Here is a 25,016-nt window from a genome sequence, read left to right as displayed (position 1 = left end):
CACCCCTGATGTTGGCTGGGGCAGATGGGGGCTGGAATCCAGGAATATCTGAAGGGCTGCAGCAAAGTTGTTTAACTGACAACATAAGCTTTTTTTTGGCAACCCTTCTATAGATCTGTACACTGAGATTGGCAGATGTCTCACGGCTAAAAATAAAGCACAGGCAGACAATTGTATTTTGAAAAATATTCCAATAAACTCAGTTTGGAGTCTCCCGGTGCTAGAACAAACTGTCTAAAAATAACTTTCACTTTTTGCCTGAGTTCAGAAGGAAAGTCTTTGGAGGATGCTGCAGAAATCAATAGCTTTTGAAATCTTTGCCCCTTTCACCTAGTAGAACATCCTTGAGAATTGACATTTACAAATGTTTGCCAAAAATCCCTTTAAGGGTAACCATATTCTAAAGAACAGATAGCAATACTGGATGCAACTGAACTTCTGAGTAAGTATGGGAAATGAACTAAGTTGGATCCAGTAATCTACTAGTCCTAGGAAGCATATCTTCAAGAGAGGCACAGAGCATAGATAGGCAAGATCTCCCAAGCCTACCTTGGATGAACTTGGAAATCATCCAAGATCTTCCAGGATAAGAAAACTATTTTTTTTTCTCCTGAGCCCAACTCTCTCTGTCTTTAAAAATCTAGAACTGTGAAAATAGCCTTCCCTCAAATTCTCCACTTTGTGGGTGGCAAAATAAGGAAGGTCATTGTGGCGTTTGCCCTCCTAGGTGTGTGACATCATACTGGGTTCATAAGGAAAGGGTTAACTAATTGTAAAATGACTAACCTATAGGAACCCAAGGGGAGAAGTTAGAGTTAGTGTTAGAGTTGTTAAGAAGTCAGTTGAGAGTTAGAGAAGGGAGAGGGAGGATAAGTCTGTGGGTTGGGCTAGTTTGATGTGAGAACGTGAGAGAATCAGTTAAGAGGAGTCAGTTAAACAGTTGGGATAATCAGTTAGAAGGTAGTAGAAAGGTATAGGCCGGTAAAGAAACTAAGATTAAGAAACTGACAAGAAAATTAACTGAGAAACCATATTTGTTAATGCTTACAAAATAAACTTGTTTATTTGATTTAATTTTAACAACTGTCTGGACTCAGTGCGTACCCGAGAGTAACGGGTTGGTGGCAGCAGGGAAGCGAGCGCAGTGGTGGCGCAGGGATCAATAGATCGTCAAACGTCCGGGAACCCTGTGTGATCGCCACAGTCATTTCACTGAATATTCTCCAAGGGAGGACTGAAAATCTCCAGGAGGAGTTGGAGAGGGAAAACTTTCAAAGAATTGTCAGAATTTCTTTCCTCTCAGCCTTCCTTCAACCCTGCTCTCATTCAGTGTAACAGAAAAATGTTTCCCTAGTACAAATTCAGAGGCAGCATGGGCAAAATTGGTGAGGGAAAGTCCCCCTATGAAGTTAACCAAGGAAGAATGGTCTTCCTCTTCTGTCTTCAGAATTTTTGTTTTTGGTTCCTGCACCCTCTCAATTATGTTGTTGTTACTCGTTTAGTCGTGTCCGACTCTTCGTGACCCCATGGACCAGAGCACGCCAGGCACCCCTGTCTTCCACTGCCTCCCACAGCTTGGTCAGACTCATGTTTGTCGCTTCAAGAACACTGTCTAACCATCTCGTCCTCTATCGTCCCCTTCTCCTTGTGCCCTACATATTTCCCAACATCAGGGTCTTTTCCAGCGAGTCTTCTCTTCTCATGAGGTGGCCAAAGTACTGGAGCCTCAGCTTCAGGATCTGTCCTTCCAGTGAGCACCCAGGGCTAATTTCCTTAAGAATGGATGCGTTCTTGCAGTCCATGGGACTCTCAGGAGTCTCCTCCAGCACCATAATTCAAAAGCATCAATCTCTCAATTATGCTCCTTTTCAAAGTAGTGAAGTAATGTTTCTCCATTGCACTGAATGAAGGGGACACGAGGAATGAACTTGTCTCTGATTTGCATTTTAATTCAAGCTGGAGAAGAATTCGGGGCTTGAAATGCTTGTCCTCTGTCAGCTTTGAAACTCCTGAAGGTCTTCTCCAAACCACAGTTTGGATAATTGTGATGGTTTCACTAGCATAGAAAACCACTGCTCCACTTCTTCTGGAGAATAAGAGCACATCCAGATGTATGTGTTTTTTTACCTGTTTGTGAAATGGAATAGCTTTATAGATGTCCTTCACCCTCCCAGAGCTAAATAAAGAATACTATGACAAAGTGAATGCTGTCACTTGTAAAGATTATGCAAGTATAGCAATTTTATTTTATTTGCAGATTTATAAACTGCTTCACAACCAAACATTACTGAAGCTGTGTACAGTAAAATACAGAGGATTCCTAATGCAGTAAACTACATTTGCTTTGCATAATTTATTCTGACTCTGCAAGGCTTCAGTAGGAAAAACTGCTTTGCAGGCCACTGAAACCTTCACCCCCTGAAATCCTAAGCTCCTTCTAGTTTCTACCAGGCATTGCTTATGCACTTCGGAGCTTAGCCTTTGTTTCTAATGTAACCCAAGCTACTGCCATTCATTGTATTAGTAGCAATCCAGCACACCTTCACTTACTAGAGTAAGGTGTGGCAATTATTGTTCCCCCTTCTTTTCCAAGAGATAGCTGCAGGAGCATGCACAGTAGGTTGCTTTTTAGGGTGGTTTGAATGGCTGCTCTTAGAAGATTCTGGCAGTCTCACCTGGCCCTGGGAGAGAGAACATAAGAGAACTCTGCTGGAGCAGGTCAAAGGCCTATCTAGTCCAGTATCCTGTTCTCCCTGTGGCCAACCAGATGCCTATGAGAAGCCCTCAAGGAGCAACTGAGCACTACAGTGCTCTCCTCCCCATTTGCAGTTCCCAGCAACATTTGAGGGCTATTCCTAACTCTGTAGTGCATCAATGACAGCTCCATAATAAAATCCAGAGTCAGGCCACCGGGATTTAAATATCTTGCTTTTCTAACACATTGCTTTAAAAAATCCCTCCACCTTAAAAACACAGACATTCACAACAAATTACTAATAGAATCACACGATTAAATTTATGGCACATGACTGCAGTTCTGTGCATGGCTGGGAGTAAGCACCATGGAACACAGTGGTGTGTATTTCTGCTGTATAGGTTCAATTTTTAAAACACATTTGGTTTTAGCAAATGACATCCAGACAGCAGAAATGCAACCTTTTAAATAATAATAATAATAATAGTAATAATAATAATAATAAATTTTATTTATATCCCGCCCTCCCCAGCCGAAGCCGTGCTCAGGGCGGCTAACAACAACAAAACAGTACAAAAGTACAGCATAAACAACACTCTAAAATCATTCATTATAAAATTAATTAATTCAAGCCACTGGCAACCATTGGGCCAGAGCTCCGCGAAGATTGCCGAGGGAGGGAGTCAGGCTGTGCTCTGGCCAAAGGCCTGGTGGAACAGCTCTGTCTTGCAGGCCCTGCGGAAAGATGTCAAGTCCCGCAGGGCCCTGGTCTCTTCTGACAGAGTGTTCCACCAGATCGGAGCCACAGCCGAAAAAGCCCTGGCTCTAGTTGAGGCCAGCCTAACTTCTCTGTGGCCTGGGACCTTCAAGATGTTTTTATTTGGAGACCGTAAGTTTCTCTGTGGGGCATACCAGGAGAGGCGGTCCCGTAGGTATGAGGGTCCTAGGCCGTATAGGGCTTTAAAGGTTAAAACCAGCACCTTAAACCTGATCCTGTACTCCACCGGGAGCCAGTGCAGCTGGTATAGCACCGGGTGAATGTGATCTCGCAGCGAAGACCTCGTAAGGAGTCTCGCTGCAGCATTCTGCACCCACTAGAGTTTCTGGCTCAGTCTCAAGGGCAGCCCCACATAGAGCGAGTTACAATAATCCAGTCTGGAGGTGACCGTCGCGTGGATCACAGTGGCTAGGTCAGGGCGAGAGAGGTAAGGAGCCAACTGCTTAGCTTGGCAGAGATGGAAAAATGCCGCCTTTGTTATAGCTGCAATCTGCGCCTCCATGGAAAGGGAGGTGTCGAAGATTACACCCAAACTCTTAACGGACGGTGCTGGCACTAATTGCGCCCCCGCAAGAGATGGGAGTTGCCCCCCCAATCCCATATCTCCCCGTCCCAGCCACAGGACCTCTGTCTTCGAAGGATTTAGCTTCAACTGGCTCCCACGTAACCATCCAGCCACAGCTTCCAAACATCTGGTCAGTGTGTCTGGGGCCGAGTCAGGATGGCCATCCATCAACAGATAGAGTTGGGTGTCATCGGCATACTGATGGCAACCCAGCCCAAAACTCCGAACAAGCTGGGCGAGGGGGCGCATAAAGATGTTGAAAAGCATCGGGGAGAGTATCGCACCCTGAGGTACTCCACACACCAAGGAGTGGCGCGATGACAATTCCCCCCCAAGCGCCACCCTCTGTCCCCGACCAGAGAGAAACGAGCGCAGCCATTGAAGGACTGTGCCCTGGATCCCCACATCGGCAAGGCAGTGGTCCAGAAGTTCGTGGTCGACCATGTTGAAAAGCTGCTGACAGATCTAGAAGAATCAGCAGCCCCGACCCGCCTCGATCCAGCTGTCTACGAAGATCATCTGTTAGGGCAACCAGAGCCGTCTCGGTCCCATGACCAGTGCGGAAGCTGGACTGGAATGGATCCAGAGCCGATGTTTCATCCAGCAACCCACCAAGCTGTTCAGCAACCGCTCTCTCAATCACCTTACCCAGGAACGGAAGATTCGAAACCGGGCAGTAATTGGATAGATCTAAAGGATCTAATGATGTTTTCTTTAAGAGCGGGCGCACCACTGCCTCCTTCAGTTCCCCTGGGAATGTCCCCGTGCCAAGGGACAAATTGATGATATCCCCCAGGAGGGCCCGCACCTCGTCTGGACACGCTCTAATCAGCCAAGACGGGCACAGGTCGAGAGGACAGGTGGTGGGCTTTCCAGCTCGGAGGAGTCTGTCCACATCGGCTGGGGATATCCGGTCGAAGTGGTCCAATACTGGACCCGAGTACAGTCGAGGGGCCTCCAGTTCTTTTATTGTATCCAAGTTGGCAGGGAGGTCATGGCGGAGCAACAAGACCTTCTCCGCAAAAAAGCTCGCAAATGCATCACAGCTGTGTGTCAAATTGTTATTTAAATTTGGCTGTCCCTCAAGGGATGTTACGGACCTGATTATACTAAATAATTGCGCTGGGCGAGAGCTAGCGGATGCAATGGAGGCCGAGAAGTATGACTTCTTAGCAGCCTTCACCGCCATCTCGTAGGTTTTCATAAAAGCCCTATAAGATGTTCTTATACTCGCTCTAGATGTCTGAGGTCCCGCTTCATTTCCGGAGCTCCTCGGTAAACCAGGGAGCCCGGTTTCTGCGGGGTCACAGAGGGCGCTTAGGTGCGATCTCATCGATGGCTGCCAGGAGCTAGGTATTCCAGCCCTCAACAAGCTCAGTCAATGAGTCACCAGGGGGAGCAAGGTCCCGCAAGGCTTGACAGAATCTATCAGGGTCCATCAGCCTCTGCAGGCGAGCCCAAATCAGCTCGCCACCTAAGCAGGGTGGGGGTGGAAAGTCAATCCTGGCTTTCAGAGCGTAGTGATCAGACCATGGCACCTTCATCGAAGGAGACATGATCACATCTATACCTACGCCAAAGATCAAATCCAGCGTGTGGCCTGCTTGATGTGTGGGGCCCGAAACAAACTGGGAGAGCCCTAGTGTCGCCATGGAAGACACCAGGTCCAGAGCCTGTGAGGAGGGAGTGGCATCAGCATGGATGTTAAAGTCCCCCAATACCAATAGGTCAGGGAACTCCAAGGCCCAGCCGGCCACCGCCTCCAATAGGCCTGACAGGGTGGCTGCTGGTGCGCTAGGTGGCCGGTACACCAGCCAGACAGCCAAGCTCTCTGGCCACACTAGGCCAAAACATTCAATGCCGGGGATCGATGGCGATGGTAGAGCCCTGAAAGGACAATCTTCCCGGATTAGCAATGCAAACAACTTTTTGTTATTTATTTTTGGGATTTTACAACAAAATCAAACAGTCCCCTGTCTCCCCACCTCCCCTATGCATCCTCCCCCTTCCTCACATGCCCCCAAACCTCTGTATTCCTCCCTAGCCCCAATTGCCCTTAATCCCCCCCATCCCACAGCATTTGTATTTGTTAGTATGATCAGTGGCAAACCTGTACTTTCACTACCGATTCCCCTGACACATCTAATCTCAGGATGATCTGCTGGTTATGATGTAACAATGAAAGCGATCCAGAATTTACAGACATTTATAGACCACGTCCATACAGGATTAAAGTGTAGTATTTTGTCTCAAACTCCCCACTGAACAAGCTTATATTAGCTGACGAAAACCCTCTCCCATGCCCACACTTTTAAGCAGTTTGCCATTGCTTCTTTTTATCTAAGTTGTATATAAAAATAGGAGGAGGTCTGTGGCAATTTAAAGACTTAACTGTATTTATTTGTAAAGGGAGTAAGATTTGCTAGGGCATACTGCCTCAGATGCAGAATGGGTGGCAACAACAACAACATAGTATTAATATTATTAATAATGTACAGTGGTACCTCAGGTTAAGTACTTAATTCGTTCTGGAGTTCCGTTCTTAACCTGAAACTGTTCTTAACCTGAAGCATCACTTTAGCTAATGGGGCCTCCTGCTACTGCCACGCCGGCGGAGCACTATTTCTGTTCTCATCCTGAAGCAAAGTTCTTAACCCGAGGTAATATTTCTGGGTTAGCGGAGTCTGTAACCTGAAGCGCCTGTAACCCGAGGTGCCACTGTACATTGCTTTTTTCTGGAGGGAGGCAGGGGTACGCATATCCCTAAACATTTTGTGAATCTAAAGGGAGAAGAAACTAAAAAAAATAAAATATGTAATTTCTTCTCAGCACGGTGAATCGGAAGTTCCGTTGCTACCCCCGATGGCAGTCTTTGGTCCATTTACTGCATTTATTTTTCCCGATATGAACTATAAAATGGTGATTTTCTTGATTCAAAATGAGAGTACACCTACACTATACTGCTTAATATTGATATTTTAGATTGCTGTAACCTGCCATGGGACCTTATGGAGCAAAGCAGGGAAGAAATCAATATACAGTGGTACCTCGGGTTAAGAACTTAATTCGTTCCAGAGGTCCGTTCTTAACCTGAAACTGTTCTTAACCTGAAGCACCTCTTTAGCTATTGGGGCCTCCCACTGCTGCCACCGCACGATTTCTGTTGTCATCCTGAAGCAAAGTTCTTAACCTGAGGTACTACTTCTGGAGGTAGTACTTCTGGATAAACAGAGTCTGTAACCTGAAGCATCTGTAACCTGAGGTGCCACTGTATAGTAATAAAGGAGAATGCATGCTTTCTCCCCATGCACCTCACATTTGGACACTAAGCACTGGTTACCCACAAGTGCAGCAGCAAGAATGCAGCCTCCTATTCATTCTGTGGACCAGAGCCCTGTCTCCTTCTTCTGTGGGCTCATCATGGTGTAGTTATACTGCCTTTATAATAATCAGATCATGGTGCCTTACCCTGACACAGGAATGTAAGAAGCTGGCTTATCTTGAGTCACAGGGCTCTTCAGGCCCCTATCAAGAGATAACGGGTCTTGAACCTGGGACCAAGTGCTTGTAAGGCAGAGGCTTTACCACCTCACCAGTTGCTCTGGCAAAGAAACTCAGTTTATGCAATCTGAACTCTGGTGAACTGAGTAGGCCTCTCTCTGCAGAGGAGCCATAAAGTGCCCCAGCTGTGGCTAGAATGGGCTGAACTTCTGCGATCTGCACTGACAGGAGATTGACTCAAAACACACAGAGCAGCAACAGTTGTTGACAAGAACACCTGGTGCACTTTGGTTTATGAACCGAACCACAAGTTCAAATAAGTTTATGCAAAGTGAGCTGACAAGTCAGTTTGAAAGAGAATTTAACATTGGTATAAGGGAGATATTATCCCCGCTAATTACAGTAATTTTATGGATGTCTATAACCTGTTCCAGGATATGTTTAAGCTGTGAATCGGTGTAAAAAGGCCAGCTAATATACACAACAGGATATTTACTCTCTTCTTTTTGACATCTTTTATTGAAATGCTTGAGGATATGATCACTCCTGTTTTAGGAGCTACCCCTTAAAAGGGGGACCTCTCAATACTTTAAATAAATAACTTGGCAGGCTTCCATCATCTGCGTGCTCCCCTCTTGTACTAAATATGATTTCCAGAGGTGGATGGAAGAATTGGACTAAATGAAAACAAGAAGTTAATGTTCTGAGTCACCATGTACACTAGTGACCATGGTTTCGTCCCCACTAGGGCACATGTGAGTCACTGTTTTGATGAGCACATTAGTGTGTCTTATCAATACAAAAGCACTTCCAGGTTTATGTCTCCAAAATCTATCTTGGTGTGTCCTGTCCACATTAGTGGGTAGTGCTAGATGGGATTGTTGGGGGGAAACAAATAAACTTCCTTCTCCTGAACCTCTAGCTAATGCATGTATTACTTTAAACCACACAAGAGCACTGTTTGTGTAGCAAGCAAGCCAGCATTTGCTCGTAGTCTTTTTCTATGTTAACTCCACCTGTAAAAGCATTTCGTTGTTTTTCTCCTGATAAGATGCCTGCTATTGCTCTCTCTTTTTATCTTTACTCATCCTATAAATCGTTCTTGCCAAGATAATTCTGTTCCTGCATGAATAAAGCTGTAGAAATCCAGAAACTGTACATAAACTTCTCAGTTTACTTCACCCAAGCTGCAAGGTTTCCTAACAGGGATGTATTTGTGCTACGGCTGAGCTCCATTATGGACCTGCCTTCAAGTTTATTTCAAATATGTGTGTTCCAATAGTCCAGACTTGCCCAAAATTGCAGTAATTTATTTTAAATGTGTGTTGCTCCAAGCCATGAAATCTGTTGTCTTTTTTTGTTTTTTTTTTGTTTTTTGTTTTTTTTGTTTACCTGTCTGGCATACATACCTTTGATTTTTTTAAAAAAATAATAATGCAAGTTTTCTCTACACCTCTAACACAATTTGTCACATTAGTGGGCATCTAAGGTGCAAGAAGCTTCCAACCAAGCACTCAGAGTGTAGAAGAAGCTCTCCTGCAGGAACCTTAAAAGCAGAACCATTTGCCACAAGGCTACTCATCCTGCCAAGACAGGGATGTATTTGTGCTACGGCTGAGCTCCATTATGGACATGCCTTCAATTTTATTTCAATTTTATTTCACATTTGCGGGCATCTGAGGTGCAAGAAACCTCCAACCAAGCACTCAGAGTATACAAGAAGCTCTCATGCAGGAACCTGGTCCTGAATGCACCTTAGAAGCAGAACAATTTGCCTCAAGGCTACATTACAATGTATGGCAGAAAAAAACCTGAACCCCTGGTTGTCTTACATCACAGACCTTGTGCACAGTAATAACGTTATCATTGCCTTACTAATCAATGAAGAAAAAGAATACAGACTGAAGTTCAGAGAAGTTCATTTCTTGATTATACAACCTTATCTACTTAATGGCTAATCTCATTTACTCAGAGAAACCTAGAATTCCTATTGGTGAAAGTCCATGTCTATGTGACCTCCTCAGAGTATATAAAATTGGAAAGCAAGTTAATTCATCTAGAGTCATTTCAGTCACTGTTAGCTGGTGCCATGGAGCCTCTAGGGACTGTGACCATTTTGATGATCATATGTATCTCTTGCCTTGTTTTCCTTGCAGTCAGGAGCAGGACGCCAGAGAATGCAAAGCTGCTGCCACCTGGCCCACCTCCACTGCCCATTGTAGGGAATGCTCTGCAGTTGAAGACCAACAACCTGGCCCAGGTTCTTCAGGAGGTAAGCCAAAGATGAGCACCTTCCTCAACAGCTGTCTGTTGATGACAGTTACCTGTTTGCAAGACTCTTTCCATCTGACTGTTTTGGAAGGGGACAATCCATTGTCAATTTCTTTAATTATAGATGGTACAATCTGGGTGCATGGCACATTTGCAGAGTATAAGGCAACAGACTCTGCACATTGACAGAGGAGAGGCAAGAGAGGGAGGGGAGGCATCCAGACCAGAGGAAAAGAATAGCAGAATCGCTGTGATGTCAGTGGCACGGGCTTGCACTTGGCTACATCAGCAGGGATGGGGAGCAGGGACTTGTCGCAAAGGCTCCACAGAAAAGAGGTGGACTTTGAGCAGGTCCCACAACTCCAGAAAGGGGGTTATTTTATTGTCATTTTATTGTTTTATGCTTAAAATAAAAGCCATAAAGCCCCCTTCTGGGTAACGAACTTTAAAAAGCAATAGTGCAATTTTCATACTATTTTAGAGACAGGGGGCGGGTCCAATTCTCCCTCCACACATGGATGGTTTGGGCATATTTGCCCTCTGAACATTTTTAGCCTCTGCTGGACAGTGTGGAGTTCATAGTCTTCTTGTATTTTGAAAAGCTGCTCCTTTATTTTCCCCAGAATGTGCTTGGTTGGAAGGTACTTTAAGAATTCCCTTAGAAAAATGAGTGTGAGGGAGACATAACAGAGCAGTATAATCATATTCACGGTATAGAGAAAGTGGGTGGGAAAACACTCTTACCCCTCTCTCATAATGCCATACCCTCCAACATTTCTCCAATGAAAATAGGGACATCCCATTCCATAACGATTTTACTATAGCCCACACACTTTACTGGGTTGCCCCAACCTCTCTGGGCAGCATACAACATACATAAAAAATAATAAAACATTAAAAATTAAACAAAAAAAACACTTCCCTATTCAGGATTGCCTTCAGAGGGGGGTCGGATAACTCTATACCCTCCAACATTTCTCCAGTAAAAATAGGGACATCCTAAGGAAAAGGGGGGACATTCTGGGATCAAACTGGGATGGCTTCTCTAAATCAGGGATGTCCCTGGAAAATAGGGACACATGAAGGGTCTGTAAAGCTAAAACTTGGAGCCTTCAGTTAAAGCTGAATGTTGGAAAATTTACAACACACGCAACATGTTAGTTCTTCATACAGTGCATATTGAAACTGTGGAATTCACTCCCAAAGAAGTAGCGATGTTAGCCTTCAACTTGGATGATTTAAAAGAAATGTTCAGTCAAAATTCATTGAAGATAAAGCTACCCATATCTGCTAGCGATGATGCTGAACCTCAACCAGTTCCAGGGACTTGCAGGAGGGGACCGTGCTATTGCACTCAGGTCTTGTTTTTGAGCTTCCCAGAAGAACTGTGTTGGCCACTGTGATAACAGTCGTGGACTAGTTGGCCTTCGGCCTGATCTAGCTGCAGAGCTCTTCTGTATATTATTAAGAGCCATGTGGTTCAGATGCCCATAGTGAGTCTGGGGGCAACGGGGCTCTCCATCAGCTATATGACTCTCTCCTAACCCGCAAACCCACCTAGATGTGTGTCTTTCTCTATCTTTTTTCCAGTTTAGTGAGAAGTATGGCTCTGTGTTCACAATGTATTTTGGAGCAGAACGTATTGTGGTGCTGCATGGCTATGATGCAGTGAAAGAAGCACTGATTGACCGTGGAGATGAATTTGCTGCCAGGGGACACCTGCCATTAGCTGATGATGTCAACAAGGGATTAGGTATTTTATGCTGGTTGACCAGTGGAGGGGGGACACACAGGAAAATCCCTCTATTCATGAAAATAATGCAACAGGTGGCGCCCCCCTGGGATGTGCATTGCCGCTGGCACCCGCCAGAAGGTCCCCTCCGCCGCGCGCTGCCTTACACCCAAGGGTGCTTACCCCTGCCCACGCAGGCCACTCCAGGTGCCGGAGCAGCTAGCTCCGCCTCTGGTCTAGAGCAAGCACCAAAAATTAAAGCAGGATTGAATGAGTCTCTAGCCTTTAAATATAATGGTCTGGGGTAATTCTGGTGTGGGCAGTAAGTGTGAGAGTTATGTGAGCAGAATTCCCTGGCCTGGGTCTTGTGAATCAATAAACTCTCCACACCAAAAAAGAGTTTCAAAGTTACTCTAAGCTATCTTAAAATTTGTTACCAAGAAAATAAATAAATACAAATCAACACATTGCACTTAAACAACTAGCAATGTAGTCCAGTTTTCTTTAAGTTCTTTTTGGTTAATATAGTCCATGAACTATTGCTTCTTCATTATACTGGCAGCTTCAGAGAGAGACCCAGGCTCCAAGAGATGAATTATCAGTTAACATAAATATCGAAACATTGAGGCTCCTGCTCTTCCAACCTGCTTCTTCTGCTCTCCCTTTCAGTCCATCCATCTCCTTCATGCCCATTTCCTCTTCTGCTTTCCAGGAATTATATTCAGCAATGGGGAGATGTGGAAGCAGCTCCGACGTTTTGCCCTTACCACCCTGCGCAACTTTGGCATGGGAAAGAAAAGTATTGAGGAGAGAATCCAGGAGGAAGCACAGTTCCTGCTGGAAAAGTTCCAGGACACTCAGGGTGGGTAGCCACTGCCCCTCATCCACATAGGCCTATCAAGCAGACCCCGTTGAACATCACAACAGATGCTGAGGTACATTACAACAGATTATTAACCACCAACTCATAAAGAAATAGCATGGTAGGTACAAGGAAATCATTAAAAAATTAAAATCGTAAAACACAGAACTAGTGACCAACACTGAATCAAATAAATTGCCTAAAAACACTTGTGAAATACAGTGGTACCTCAGGTTAAGTACTTAATTCGTTCCGGAGGTCTGTACTTAACCTGAAACTTTTCTTAAGCACCACTTTAGCTAATGGGACCCCCGCTGCCGCCGCACTGCCAGAGCACAATTTCTGTTCTTATCCTGAAGCAAAGTTCTTAACCTGAAGCAGAGTGCTCTGCAGATATTGTTGATTTCCAGCTGCTTTCAGCCCCAACAGTCATCAGTGGTCCAGAAGTTAGAGTCTAGCAGCATCTGAAGTGCTTTAGATTCCCTAGTTTTAGTCTAGAGTTCACGAAGGCATGCACCACTGTGGTCACCCTTTCCTATCTAAGGATATATTGGCTGAAGCTGGAGGAAAGCACCTTGGAAAGTCCTTGGAAGAAAGCACTCATAGCCACTGAAGATGCCCATGCCTCCAGAATTGTTGTGAGAAAGGCAGCTCCCTGTCTGACCACTGAGGCCAGGAGCCAGGAAATGGCAGCTCAGAAATTCCAGACTAGATTATTGCCTAAAACCTGTAGTGGGGTTGTATAATTATTTTTTGGTTGTCCTTCCAGAGAAGCCCTTGGATCCAACCTACTTGCTCAGTTGCGCTCTCTCCAATGTCATTTGTGCAATTGTCTTTGGGAAACGATACGATTATAATGACAAGAAGTTCCTATCCATGATGAGCTTAATGAATGAAAACTTTCAGGTTTTAAGCTCTTCTTGGGGACAGGTAGGTGCCATCTTTTTAAAGGCCCTTTCCCACAAAGTCTAAATTTTCCTGCTGTTTAAATGTCTTTCTTCCAGGCTTCTCATGACCCATACTGCCTCTGCCTCTTAATATTTCTCTTAATGTCCTAGTTGCAGGTTTGCCATGAGCAACTGGTTAGCCACTGTGACAGCACAAAGGGGCCACTGGCCTGATTCAATAGGCTCTTCTTATGTTTTTAATTTGGAGAGCCAATACCAATACCTGGGTCTAATAACCAAGGCTTGACTTAACTAAACAGCAGCTCGGTGGAATAGGAAGTAAAGCTTAACGAGTAAAACCCACAGGCTCAATACTGTAACCGGAACTAATCACTTGGGATGTATATACACTGTCATTGCCTTTGCATCCAATGTGATTCCACTAATGGTTTGAGAAGGTGTGAATACATGATGTTAGTCACAATCGATATCTAACCTGCCATTTCTTGTGAAAAGTTGTGCCTTGCTGAATTTTAAGCCAGGGATGTGTACACGGACTGGTTTCAGTAGGAGAAACAGATGGGACTACATTTAGAGATATGTATGTAATCCCATAGGGACGCGGGTGGCGCTGTGGGTAAAAGCCTCAGCACCTAGGGCTTGCCGATCACATGGTCAGCGGTTCGAATCCCCACGGCGGGGTGCGCTCCCGTTGCTCGGTCCCAGCGCCTGCCAACCTAGCAGTTCGAAAGCACTTCCGGGTGCAAGTAGATAAATAGGGACCGCTTACTAGCGGGAAGGTAAACGGCGTTTCCATGTGCGGCTCTGGCTCGCCAGATGCAGCTTGTCACGCTGGCCACGTGACCCGGAAGTGTCTCCGGACAGCGCTGGCCCCCGGCCTCTTGAGTGAGATGTGCGCACAACCCTAGAGTCTGTCAAGACTGGCCCATATGGGCAGGGGTACCTTTACCTTTTATGTAATCCCATAGCTCAGTTTTAGAGCATTTGGCTTGTTTATATAGGGTCCCAGAGTCAATCCCTAGTAGCATCCCTGGTTAGGCATGGGACTTCTGAATGAAACCCAGCAGAGCTGCTGCATAGGCACTACTGACCTTGAGAGACCAATGGTCTCATTCAGTATATACCTTTTAACATGTGGATTTGGGGGGGGGGTAACTGGGTTGTTTTTATTTTGATTATGCATTTTGTGGTTCTATATTTTGATTTTACTCTGCGAACCACCCTGGGACCTGTGGGTATAAATTCAATAAACAATAATAAAAAAATAATGATATAAGACAACTGGTGGGGAACATCTACATAGATTTGGGAAGCATTGGTAGTGAAAATGCTGGTGTGTGGACAACAGAGTTGACATGAACACAAGGCAACAGTGGCCAACATTATACTGAAGCCCGAGTGTGGACAAACCCTGAGTGAGGTTGGTGCCAATGGGTCTCTTGTGTTTCTTCTAGCTCTACAACCTCTTTCCTTCTTTGATGAAATGCATCCCTGGGCCCCACCATAAAGTGCTGAAAAACAACTTGGCAGCCAGAGAGTTTGTTTTGGAGGAGGTTGAAGAGCACAAGCCCACTCTGGACCCCAACTCACCTCGGGATTTTATCCACTGCTTCCTTATGAAAATGGATCAGGTAATCATGAAAACTCACAGACCTCTCCAAGTGGGTTCTCCTGCCACTCCTGAAGCTTCCCAACCAGCAGATTTCCATCCAGCTTCTTGTGGGGAATGCCAAGGAAAGAGATTCCTGCTCACACCCCATTGGAGTAGATTCATTTCCCATTGCTGACCTGTTCTTGCAGTAAATGGGAAGTTCTTTCTAATGATTAGCCCTCTGGGCAAGGAATGTCAAGAGGAATGAGCTGTAAAAGGACTTGAGATAAGATGTTGTGTCTTGGGAAGGGAGCTGGTCCCAGTGGCACAGTTAAATTCTTGTTATGTTGTACTCAGAACAACTGAGTTGACTCCACTGACTGTGTTGTGTGTTTCTGCAGGAAAAAGGTAATAGTGCATCCCATTTCACCATTGAGAACTTGGCCATAAGCACAGTTGACTTGTTTGTGGCTGGAACAGAGACCACCAGCACCACACTGCGATACGGGTTCATGATCCTCCTCAAATACCCAGAGATACAAGGTAAAATGGATGCGATATTAGTATTTATTATTCTAGTTCTCTCCTCGATTTATGAGTCACAGGTCCAAGAGGTTGTTGTTCTGCCACTTTCCCCAGGAAAACCCACTGTTCATTGCTGAATGTTAATGATCGCTGACTGACATCAGCAGTAGACAGAAGGCTTTCCTGGAGAAAACGGGGGGGGGGGGGAATGCTCAGACCCATGCCTAGTAATCTCAGACCTGTGCCTAGAAATCCCAGCAAAAACAGAAGTGTGGATGAGCTCTTATAGCTGACCATATTGCAAACCCTAGGATTATATGCAAACAGTAACAACTTGAATTTGGCTCAGTAGTGTACTGGCAGCCAGTGCAGATCCTTTAGACAAAGACATCACATCCTGCACCAGCTGCACTTTCTGTGCCAGCCTGAAGGGTAGCCCACAAAGGCACAACCACAAGGGCCAGGGGTCAAAAGGCCCTCAGGTAGGATCAGAATCACTGCAGGACAGTGCCTCCAATAGGAATCCCTCTAAGCTGGACCATCACTTGCTCCTAAAACTTCCCTAAAGAGGAGGCTTTTGTCCCTCTGGGCTCCTTTTGGATAGAAATTGAATTAATATATAAATAATTGCAGTTATACTATATTTCCCTGTTTACGGATGGATTACTGAAGGTGAGCTACAATAATTTGTCTGAGTTAATGTGATGAGTCAAGAGAAAGTTGGCATCAGAAAACATTGAAAGCTCCCAAAATGTGCAGAGGCTGGCAGGCACTCCCATGGAATTTCAATTGCTTCTATGATATTTCCTGCACTGGTGTTAAACCTCATTCTTCCCATTACAGACAAAGTGCATGAAGAAATTGACCGAGTTATTGGCCGATCACGAAGTCCTTGCATGGCAGATCGTGGGGAAATGCCTTACACAGATGCCGTCATCCATGAGATCCAGAGGTTCATCTCTCTCATCCCACTGAGCGTCCCTCATGCAGTACTCAAAGATACACCGTTCAGACAATATGTCATTCCAAAGGTCAGCTCTTTTCAAGTCTCTGAGTAGTAATAGTAGCCTGCTAGCCATGATGGCTATATTCTACCTCCATGGTGAGAGGCAGCATACTTCTGAATACCAGTGGGTGGAAACCACAGGAATTGAGAGTGCTGTCTTGCTTAGATTATATTGAAGGGCTTCCCATGAGCATTTGGTTGGACAGCATGAAAACAGGATGCTGGACCAGATGGGGCCACTGGACTGATCCAGCAGAGCTTTTCTTCTCTTCTAATGTGCAAGCAAGGGAAGTGTTGTTTTTTAGTCGTTTAGTTGTGTGTCCGACTCTTCGTGACCCCATGGACCACATCACGCCAGGCACTCCTGTCTTCCACTGCCTCCCGCAGTTTGGTCAGACTCATGTTTGTGGCTTCGAGAACACCATCCAACTATCTCGTCCTCTGTCGTCCCCTTCTCCTTGTGCCCTCCATCTTTCCCAACATCAGGGTCTTTTCCAGGGAGTCTTCTCTTCTCATGAGGTGGCCAAAGTATTGGAGCCTTAGCTTCACAGTCTGTCCTTCTAGTGACCACTCAGGGCTGATTTCCTTAAGAATGGATGTGTTTGATCTTCTTGCAGTCCATGGGACTCTCAAGAGTTTCCTCCAGCACCATAATTCAAAAGCATCAATTCTTCGGCGATCAGCCTTCTTTATGGTCCAGCTCTCACTTCCATACATCAAGGCAAGGGAAGTAGTTTAGCCCAACTCCTAAAGTGTAGCTGGGCATCTTCAGGCCTGGACTTCATTTTAAGCACCCTATTGTCTTCTGAAGCTGCCCCATTCTTCTCTGTATCAACAAAGTACCTTCCTTCCTGTTAGTGCCTTCCCACACCGTTCCTTTGTGAGAGTCAATTTTATGCTTTCATTGGGTGTCATGGCCATCCAGCCCATTTCTTTGCACTCTCTGCAGGGCACTACCATATATCCTATTCTGACGTCTGTACTACATGACAGCAAAGAATTTCCAAACCCCAAAGAATTTGACCCAGGACATTTCTTGCACAAAGATGGCACCTTCAGGAAGAGCGACTATTTCATGCCTTTCTCAGCAGGTAAGATCTCTGCTTCCCCAGTAGGCTGCGGTCTTGGCCAGCTCAGGTCTTTCCTGTCTCCCTAATCGGCTGGTGTCGGGGCAATGAGGGGGAACCTCCTTCCTCCTGCAGCCTAAACTGGAAGGGCTCCCAGTTTGTGAGAGAGGGGCCGAGGCTTCTGGGTCCATCAGAACTCCTTGTACCTTTCCTGTGTCCAGCTGAAGCAAAAGAAATGGTGGAAAGAGTGACTCTCCCAGGAGCTGTTCTGGAGCAGCATCTTTGCTCCTTTGGCATGATTGTTATTTTCTCCGTAACAGCCAAAGTGGTTGTTGTGCATCTTACACTTTGGGTTTCCTTTGCAGGGAAGCGAATATGTGCGGGGGAAGGTCTGGCCCGTATGGAGATCTTCTTGTTCTTGACCACCATATTACAGAACTTCACTCTGAAGTCCATCATTGACCCCAAGGACATCGATCTCACACCGGTGTTGAGCAGCATAGGCAACTGCCCTCGGCCCTATCAGCTCTGCATTGTCCCTCGCTGAAAAGCCTGCCTCAGTAGGGCTGCACATGTGGAAAAGTTGCAGCCTGGCAAATCTTTGTTCAAAAAACCCATAACACAATATCTCCTCAGGTGTGGAGCCCTATCTTCTTACCTGATTATTTGTTGAAATGTTACTTTGGGGATCCTGCTAGAGACTATTTCACGTTGAAGACATTATTGCAATGGACAAATAGCAGGATTTAGAAATTAGTCACACACAAAAATCCCATTCTTATCTTTCTTGCCCCTTCATATGCATATGTGTGCAGCAGCGTAGCTAGCCGTTGGAGTGACTGGTGTGGGGCGTGTCCTGCTGCCAGGGGTGTGTCGAGCCACCCATGGGGGTGGGGCGAATCTCTCCAATGCTTGGAGCCTCTCCGCCGCCTCCCCCTCAGCTGTAGGGCGTCTGAGGGAGAGGCAGTAGGCAGACACAAATCCCACATTGCAGCGCGAAACTTGCAGGTGCCTAAGCCACCATGTCACTCCAAAAAATTTCATGAGCCCAATGTTTTAAAAACTCATTTTGTCACACACCTCTCAATGATGACATCCGGGGCAGACTGTACCCCCCCACCCCCTTCCTCCACCACTGTATATGTGTGATGGGCAAAATCTGCCAAGATGTAAGCTTTTTAGCCACTGAGTCTTGTTACTCTTTGGGCTAAATGAAGCCAATCAGAGTGGAAGGAACTGAGTCAACCACTGAGGAACTGGTGACCCTCAACGGTGCTTGGACTCTTGCGCCTATCACCCCTGATTTTGGCTGGGGCAGATGGGGGCTGGAGTCCAGGAATATCTGAAGGGCTGCAGGTTCCCCATTCTTGCCATGAGGGCTCAGTTGGGACAACTCCCATAATCCCATTTCATTGGCTAGGTGGCTGGAGATAATGGGAGCTGCAGTCCAGCAGCAAAATCTCCAACCTTGACTTGGTGGGTTGAAGTGCTGCAGGCTGTAGAAGCTGGGTGGGTCAAGGCCCCTGTCTGAGATGATCTTTTGATTCCCTTGCATGTCCTACCCAAGATACAGCAAAGTTGTTTAACTGAGTGACAACATAAGCTTTTTTGGTAACCCTTCTATAGATCTGTACACTGAGATTGGCAGGTATGTCAATGCAAATAATAAAGCAGAGGCAGACAATTTTATTTGGAAAGATATTCCAATAAACTCAGTTTGGAGTTTCCCGGTGCTAGAACAAAATGTCTTTCACTTTCAGCCTGAGCTAAGAAGGAAAGTCTTTGGAGGGTGCTGCAGAAATCAATAGCTTTTAAAATCTTTACCCCTTTCAACTAGTAGAACATCCTTGAGACTTGACATTTACAAATGTTTGCCAATAATTCCTTTAAGGGTAACCATGTTCTAAAGAACAGATAGCAATACTGGATGCAACTGAACTTCTGAGTAAGTATGGGAAATGAACTAAGTTGGATCCAGAAATCTACTAGTCCAGGGGTCTGCAACCTTTAAGACAAAAAGAGCCACTTGGACCCTTTTTCCGAAGGGGAAAAAACTGGGAGCCGCAAAACCGGGAAGGTGACGTCGGGACAGTGCGTGACTAATGAACGCACCGCCCCCATGCGACGTCACAGCCAGTACAGCGCCCGCCACAGTGGGGAGTTTTGGGGCGCACAATGCACCTCCTCCCCTCGCTAGTATCCGCCCCGGAGCCATGGCAAAGGTGTAAAAGAGCCACATGTGGCTCCGGAGCCGCGGGTTGTAGACCCCTGTACTAGTCCTAGGAAGCATATCTTTCAAGAAAGGCACAGAGCATAGATGGGCAAGATCTCCCAAGCCTACCTTGGATGAACTTGGAAATCATCCAAGATCTTCCAGGATAAGAAAACTATTTTTTTCTCTCCTGAGCCCAACTGAGGCTATCACTGTATTTAAAAATCTAGAACTGAGAAAATAGCCCTCCCTCAAATTCTCCACTTACTTTGTGGGTGGCAAAATAAGGAAGGTCATTGTGGCGTTTGCCCTCCTAGGTGTGTGACATCATACTGGGTTCATAAGGAAAGGGTTAACTAATTGTAAAATGACTAACCTATAGGAACCCAAGGGGAGAAGTTAGAGTTAGTGTTAGTGTTAGAGTTGTTAAGAAGTCAGTGAGAGTTAGAGAAGGGAGAGGGAGGATAAGTCTGTGGGTTGGGCTAGTTTGATGTGAGAACGTGAGAGAATCAGTTAAGAGGAGTCAGTTAAACAGTTGGGATAATCAGTTAGAAGGTATTAGAAAGGTATAGGCCGGTAAAGAAACTAAGATTAAGAAACTGACAAGAAAATTAACTGAGAAACCATATTTGTTAATGCTTACAAAATAAACTTGTTTATTTGATTTAATTTTAACAACTGTCTGGACTCAGTGTGTACCCGAGAGTAACTGCTTGATGGCAGCGGGGAAGCAAGCACAGTGGTGGCGCAGGGATCAATAGATCGTCAAACGTCCGGGAACCCTGTGTGATTGCCACAGTCATTTCACTGAATATTCTCCAAGGGAGGACTGAAAATCTCCAGGAGGAGTTGGAGAGGGAAAACTTTCAAAGAATTGTCAAAATTTCTTTCCTCTCAGCCTTCCTTCAGCCCTGCTCCCATTCAGTGTAACAGAAAAATGTTTCCCTAGTACAAATTCAGAGGCAGCATGGGCAAAATTGGTGAGGGGAAGGCCACCTATGAAGTTAACCAAGGAAGAATGTTCTTCCTCTTCTGTATTCAGAATTTTTCTTTTTGGTTCCTGCACCCTCTCAATTATGCTCCTATTCAAAGTAGTGAAGTAATGTTTCTCCATTGCACTGAATGAAGGGGACAAGAGGAATGAACTTGTCTCTGATTTGCATTTTAATTCAAGCTGGAGAAGAATTCGGGGCTTGAAATGCTTGTCCTCTGTTCCCATTGAAACTCCTGAAGGTCTTCTCCAAAGCACAGTTTGGAGAATTGTGATGGTTTCACTAGCATAGAAAACCACTTCTCCACTTCTTCTGGAGAATAAGAGCACATCCAGATGTATGTATTTTTTTACCTGTTTGTGAAATGGAATGGCTTTATAGATGTCCTTCACCCTCCCAGAGCTAAATAAATAATACTATGACAAAGTGAATGCTGTCACTTGTAATGATTATGCAAGTATAGCAATTTTATTTTATTTGCAGATTTATAAACTGCTTCACAACCAAACATTACTGAAGCTGTGTACAGTAAAATACAGAGGATTCCTAATGCAGTAAACTACATTTGCTTTGCATAATTTATTCTGATTCTGCAAGGCTTCAGGAGGAAAGAGTTGCTTTGCAGGCCACTGAAACCTTCACCCCCTGAAATCCTAAGCTCCTTCTAGTTTCTACCAGGCATTGCTTATGCACTTCGGAGCTTAGCCTTTGTTTCTAATGTAACACGAGCTACTGCCATTCATTGTATTAGTAGCAATCCAACACACCTTCACTTACTAGAGTAAGGTGTGGCAATTATTGTTCCCCCTTCTCTTCCAAGAGATAGCTGCAGGAGCATGCACAGTAGGTTGCTTTTTAGGGTGGTTTGAATGGCTGCTCTCAGAAGATTCTGGCAGTCTCACCTGGCCCTGGGAGAGAGAACATAAGAGAACTCTGCTGGAGCAGGTCAAAGGCCTATCTAGTCCAGCATCCTGTTCTCCCTGTGGCCAACCAGATGCCTATGAGAAGCTCTCAAGGAGCAACTGAGCGCTACAGTGCTCTCCTCCCCATTTGCAGTTCCCAGCAACATTTGAGGCAATTCCTAACTGTGTAGTGCGTCAACGACAGCTCCATAATAAAATCCAGAGTCAGGCCACCGGGATTTAAATATCTTGCTTTTCTAACACATTGCTTTAAAAAATCCCTCCACCTTAAAAACACAGACATTCAAAATAAATTACTAATAAAATCACATGATTAAATTTATGGCACATGACTGCAGTTCTGTGCATGGTTGGGAGTAAGCACCATTGAACACAGTGGTGCGTATTTCTGCTGTATAGGTTCAATTTTTAAAACACATTTGGTTTTAGCAAATGACATCCAGACAGCAGAAACGCAACCTTTTAATTAGCAATGCAAACAACTTTTTGTTATTTTTGGGATTTTACAACAAAATCAAACAGTCCCCTGTCTCCCCACCTCCCCTATGCATCCTCCCCCTTCCTCACATGCCCCCAAACCTCTGTATTCCTCCCTTGCCCTTAATCCTCTCCCCCCCCCATCCCACAGCATTTGTATTTGTTTGTATGATCAGTGGCAAACCTGTACTTTCACTACCGATTCCCCTGACACATCTAATCTAAGGATGACCTGCTGGTTATGACGTAACAATGCAAGCAATCGAGAATTTACAGACATTTACAGACCACGTCCACACAGGATTAAAGTGTAGTATTTTGTCTCAAACTGCCCCACTGAACAAGCTTATATTAGCTGGCGAAAACCCTCTCCCATGCCCACACTTTTAAGCAGTTTGCCATTCCTTCTTTTTATCTAAGTTGTATATAAAAATAGCAGGAGGTCTGTGGCAATTTAAAGACTTAACTGTATTTATTTGTAAAGGGAGTAAGATTTGCTAGGGCATACTTCCTCAGATGCAGAATGGGTGGCAACAACAACAACATAGTATTAATATTATTAATAATGTACAGTGGTACCTCAGGTTAGGTACTTAATTCGTTCTGGAGGTCCGTTCTTAACCTGAAACTGTTCTTAACCTGAAGCATCACTTTAGCTAATGGGGCCTCCTGCTACTGCCACGCTGCCGGAGCACTATTTCTGTTCTCATCCTAAAGCAAAGTTCTTAACCCGAGGTAATATTTCTGGGTTAGCGGAGTCTGTAACCTGAAGCACCTGTAACCCGAGGTGCCACTGTACATTGCTTTTTTCTGGAGGGAGGTAGGGGTACGCATGTCCCTAAACATTTTGTGAATCTAATGGGAGAAGAAACTAAAAAAATTAAAATATGTAATTTCTTCTCAGCGCGGTGAATCAGAAGTTCCGTTGCTACCCCCGATGGCAGTCTTTGGTTCATTTACTGCATTTATTTTTCCTGATTTGAACTATAAAATGGTGATTTTCTTGAGTCAAAATGAGAGAACACCTACACTATACTGCTTAATATTGATATTTTAGATTGCTGTAACCTGCCATGGGACCTTATGGTGCAAAGCAGGGAAGAATCCAATATACAGTGGTACCTCGGGTTAAGAACTTAATTTGTTCTGGAGGTCCGTTCTTAACCTGAAACTGTTCTTAACCTGAAGCACCACTTTAGCTATTGGGGCCTCCCACTGCTGCCGCCGCACGATTTCTGTTGTCATCCTGAAGCAAAGTTCTTAACCTGAGGTACTACTTCTGGATTAGCAGAGTCTGTAACCTGAAGCATCTGTAACCTGAGGTGCCACTGTATAGTAATAAAGGAGAATGCATGCTTTCTCCCCGAGGATCCCCATGCACCTCACATTTGGACACTAAGCACTGGTTACCCACAAGTGCAGCAGCAATAATGCAGCCTCCTATTCATTCTGTGGACCAGAGCCCTGTCTCCTTCTTCTGTGGGCTCATCATGGTGTAGTTATACTGCCTTTATAATAATCAGATCATGGTGCCTTACCCTGACACAGGAATGTAAGAAGCTGGCTTATCTTGAGTCACAGGGCTCTTCAGGCCCCTATCAAGAGATAACGGGTCTTGAACCTGGGACCATGTGCTTGTAAGGCAGAGGCTTTACCACCTCACCAGTAGGCCTGGCAAAGAAACTCAGTTTATGCAATCTGAACTCTGGTGAACTGAGTTGGCCTCTCTATGCAGAGCAGCCATAAAGTGCCCCAGCTGTGGCTAGAATGGGCTGAACTTCTGTGATCTGCACTGACAGGAGATTGACTCAAAACACACAGAGCAGCAACAGTTGTTGACAAGAACACCTGGTGCACTTTGGTTTATGAACCGAACCACAAGTTCAAATAGGTTTATGCAAAGTGAGCTGACAAGTCAGTTTGAAAGAGAATTTAACATTGGTATAAGGGAGATATTATCCCCGCTAATTACAGTAATTTTATGGATGTCTATAACCTGTTCCAGGATATGTTTAAGCTGTGAATCGGTGTAAAAAAGGCCAGCTAATATACACAACGGGACATTTACTGTCTTCTTTTTGACATCTTTTTTTGAAATGCTTGAGGATATGATCACTCCTGTTTTAGGAGCTACCCCTTAAAAGGGGAACTCTCAATATTTTAAATAAATAACTTGGCAGGCTTCCATCATCTGCATGCTCCCCTCTTGTACTAAATATGATTTCCAGAGGTGGATGGAAGAATTGGACTAAATGAAAACAAGAAGTTAATGTTTTGTGTCACCATGTACACTAGTGACCATGGTTTGTTCCCACTATGACACATTGTTTCGATGATGGTGTGTCTTGTCAATACACAAGCACTTCCAGGTTTATGTCTCCAAAATCTATCTTGGTGTGTCTTGTCCACATTAGTGGGTAGTGCTAGAGGGGATTGTTGGGGGAAAGCAAATAAACTTCCTTCTCCCGAACCTCTAGCTAATACATGTATTACTTTAAACCACACAAGAGCACTGTTTGTGCAGCAAGCAAGCCAGCATTTGCTCGTAGTCTTTTTCTAAGTTAACTCCACCTGTAAAAGCATTTTGTTGTTCTCTCCTGATAAGATGCCTGCTATTGCTCTCTCTTTTTATCTCTACTCATCCTGTAAATCGTTCTTGCCAAGATAATTCTGTTCCTGCATGAATAAAGCTGTAGAAATCCAGAAACTGTACATAAACTTCTCAGTTTACTTCACCCAAGCTTCAAGGTCTGCTAACAGGGATGTATTTTGCTGAGGCTGAGCTCCATTATGTACCTGCCTTCAAGTTTATTTCAATTTTATTTCACATTTGTGGGCATCTGAGGTGCAAGAAACCTCCAAGAAGCTCTTTTGCAGGAACCTGGTCCTGAAAGCACCTTAGAAGCAGAAC

The 25,016-nt window shown here is 45.0% G+C and overlaps 1 protein-coding gene across 2 annotated transcripts in view; it reads left to right on the top strand.

The window, feature by feature from the left end:
• The first annotated feature begins 9,588 nt into the window (after nt 1-9,588).
• The window catches only part of LOC114590645 (cytochrome P450 2C19-like), a 29,732-nt gene continuing 14,304 nt past the window's right edge, over nt 9,589-25,016 (top strand). The window contains exons 1-10 of one of the 2 annotated variants that reach the window (XM_077924469.1): nt 9,589-9,811; nt 11,401-11,563; nt 12,255-12,404; nt 13,174-13,334; nt 14,767-14,943; nt 15,305-15,446; nt 16,272-16,459; nt 17,384-17,525; nt 17,867-19,468; nt 19,806-20,121. In XM_077924469.1, the coding sequence (XP_077780595.1) occupies nt 9,629-9,811; nt 11,401-11,563; nt 12,255-12,404; nt 13,174-13,334; nt 14,767-14,943; nt 15,305-15,446; nt 16,272-16,459; nt 17,384-17,525; nt 17,867-18,048 (1,488 nt within the window). In that variant the 5' untranslated portion in view covers nt 9,589-9,628 and the 3' untranslated portion in view covers nt 18,049-19,468; nt 19,806-20,121. Of the gene's footprint in view, nt 9,812-11,400; nt 11,564-12,254; nt 12,405-13,173; nt 13,335-14,766; nt 14,944-15,304; nt 15,447-16,271; nt 16,460-17,383; nt 17,526-17,866; nt 19,469-19,805; nt 21,137-25,016 lie in introns of those variants that run through there. The other variant, XM_077924471.1, reaches the window with a different exon arrangement.

The sequence above is a fragment of the Podarcis muralis genome, chromosome 1 (assembly GCF_964188315.1).
Source record: "Podarcis muralis chromosome 1, rPodMur119.hap1.1, whole genome shotgun sequence".
Taxonomy (NCBI): Eukaryota; Metazoa; Chordata; class Lepidosauria; order Squamata; family Lacertidae; genus Podarcis; species Podarcis muralis.
The sequence above is the reverse complement of the archived record's forward strand: the minus strand, read 5'-3'. Positions and strand labels throughout refer to the sequence as shown.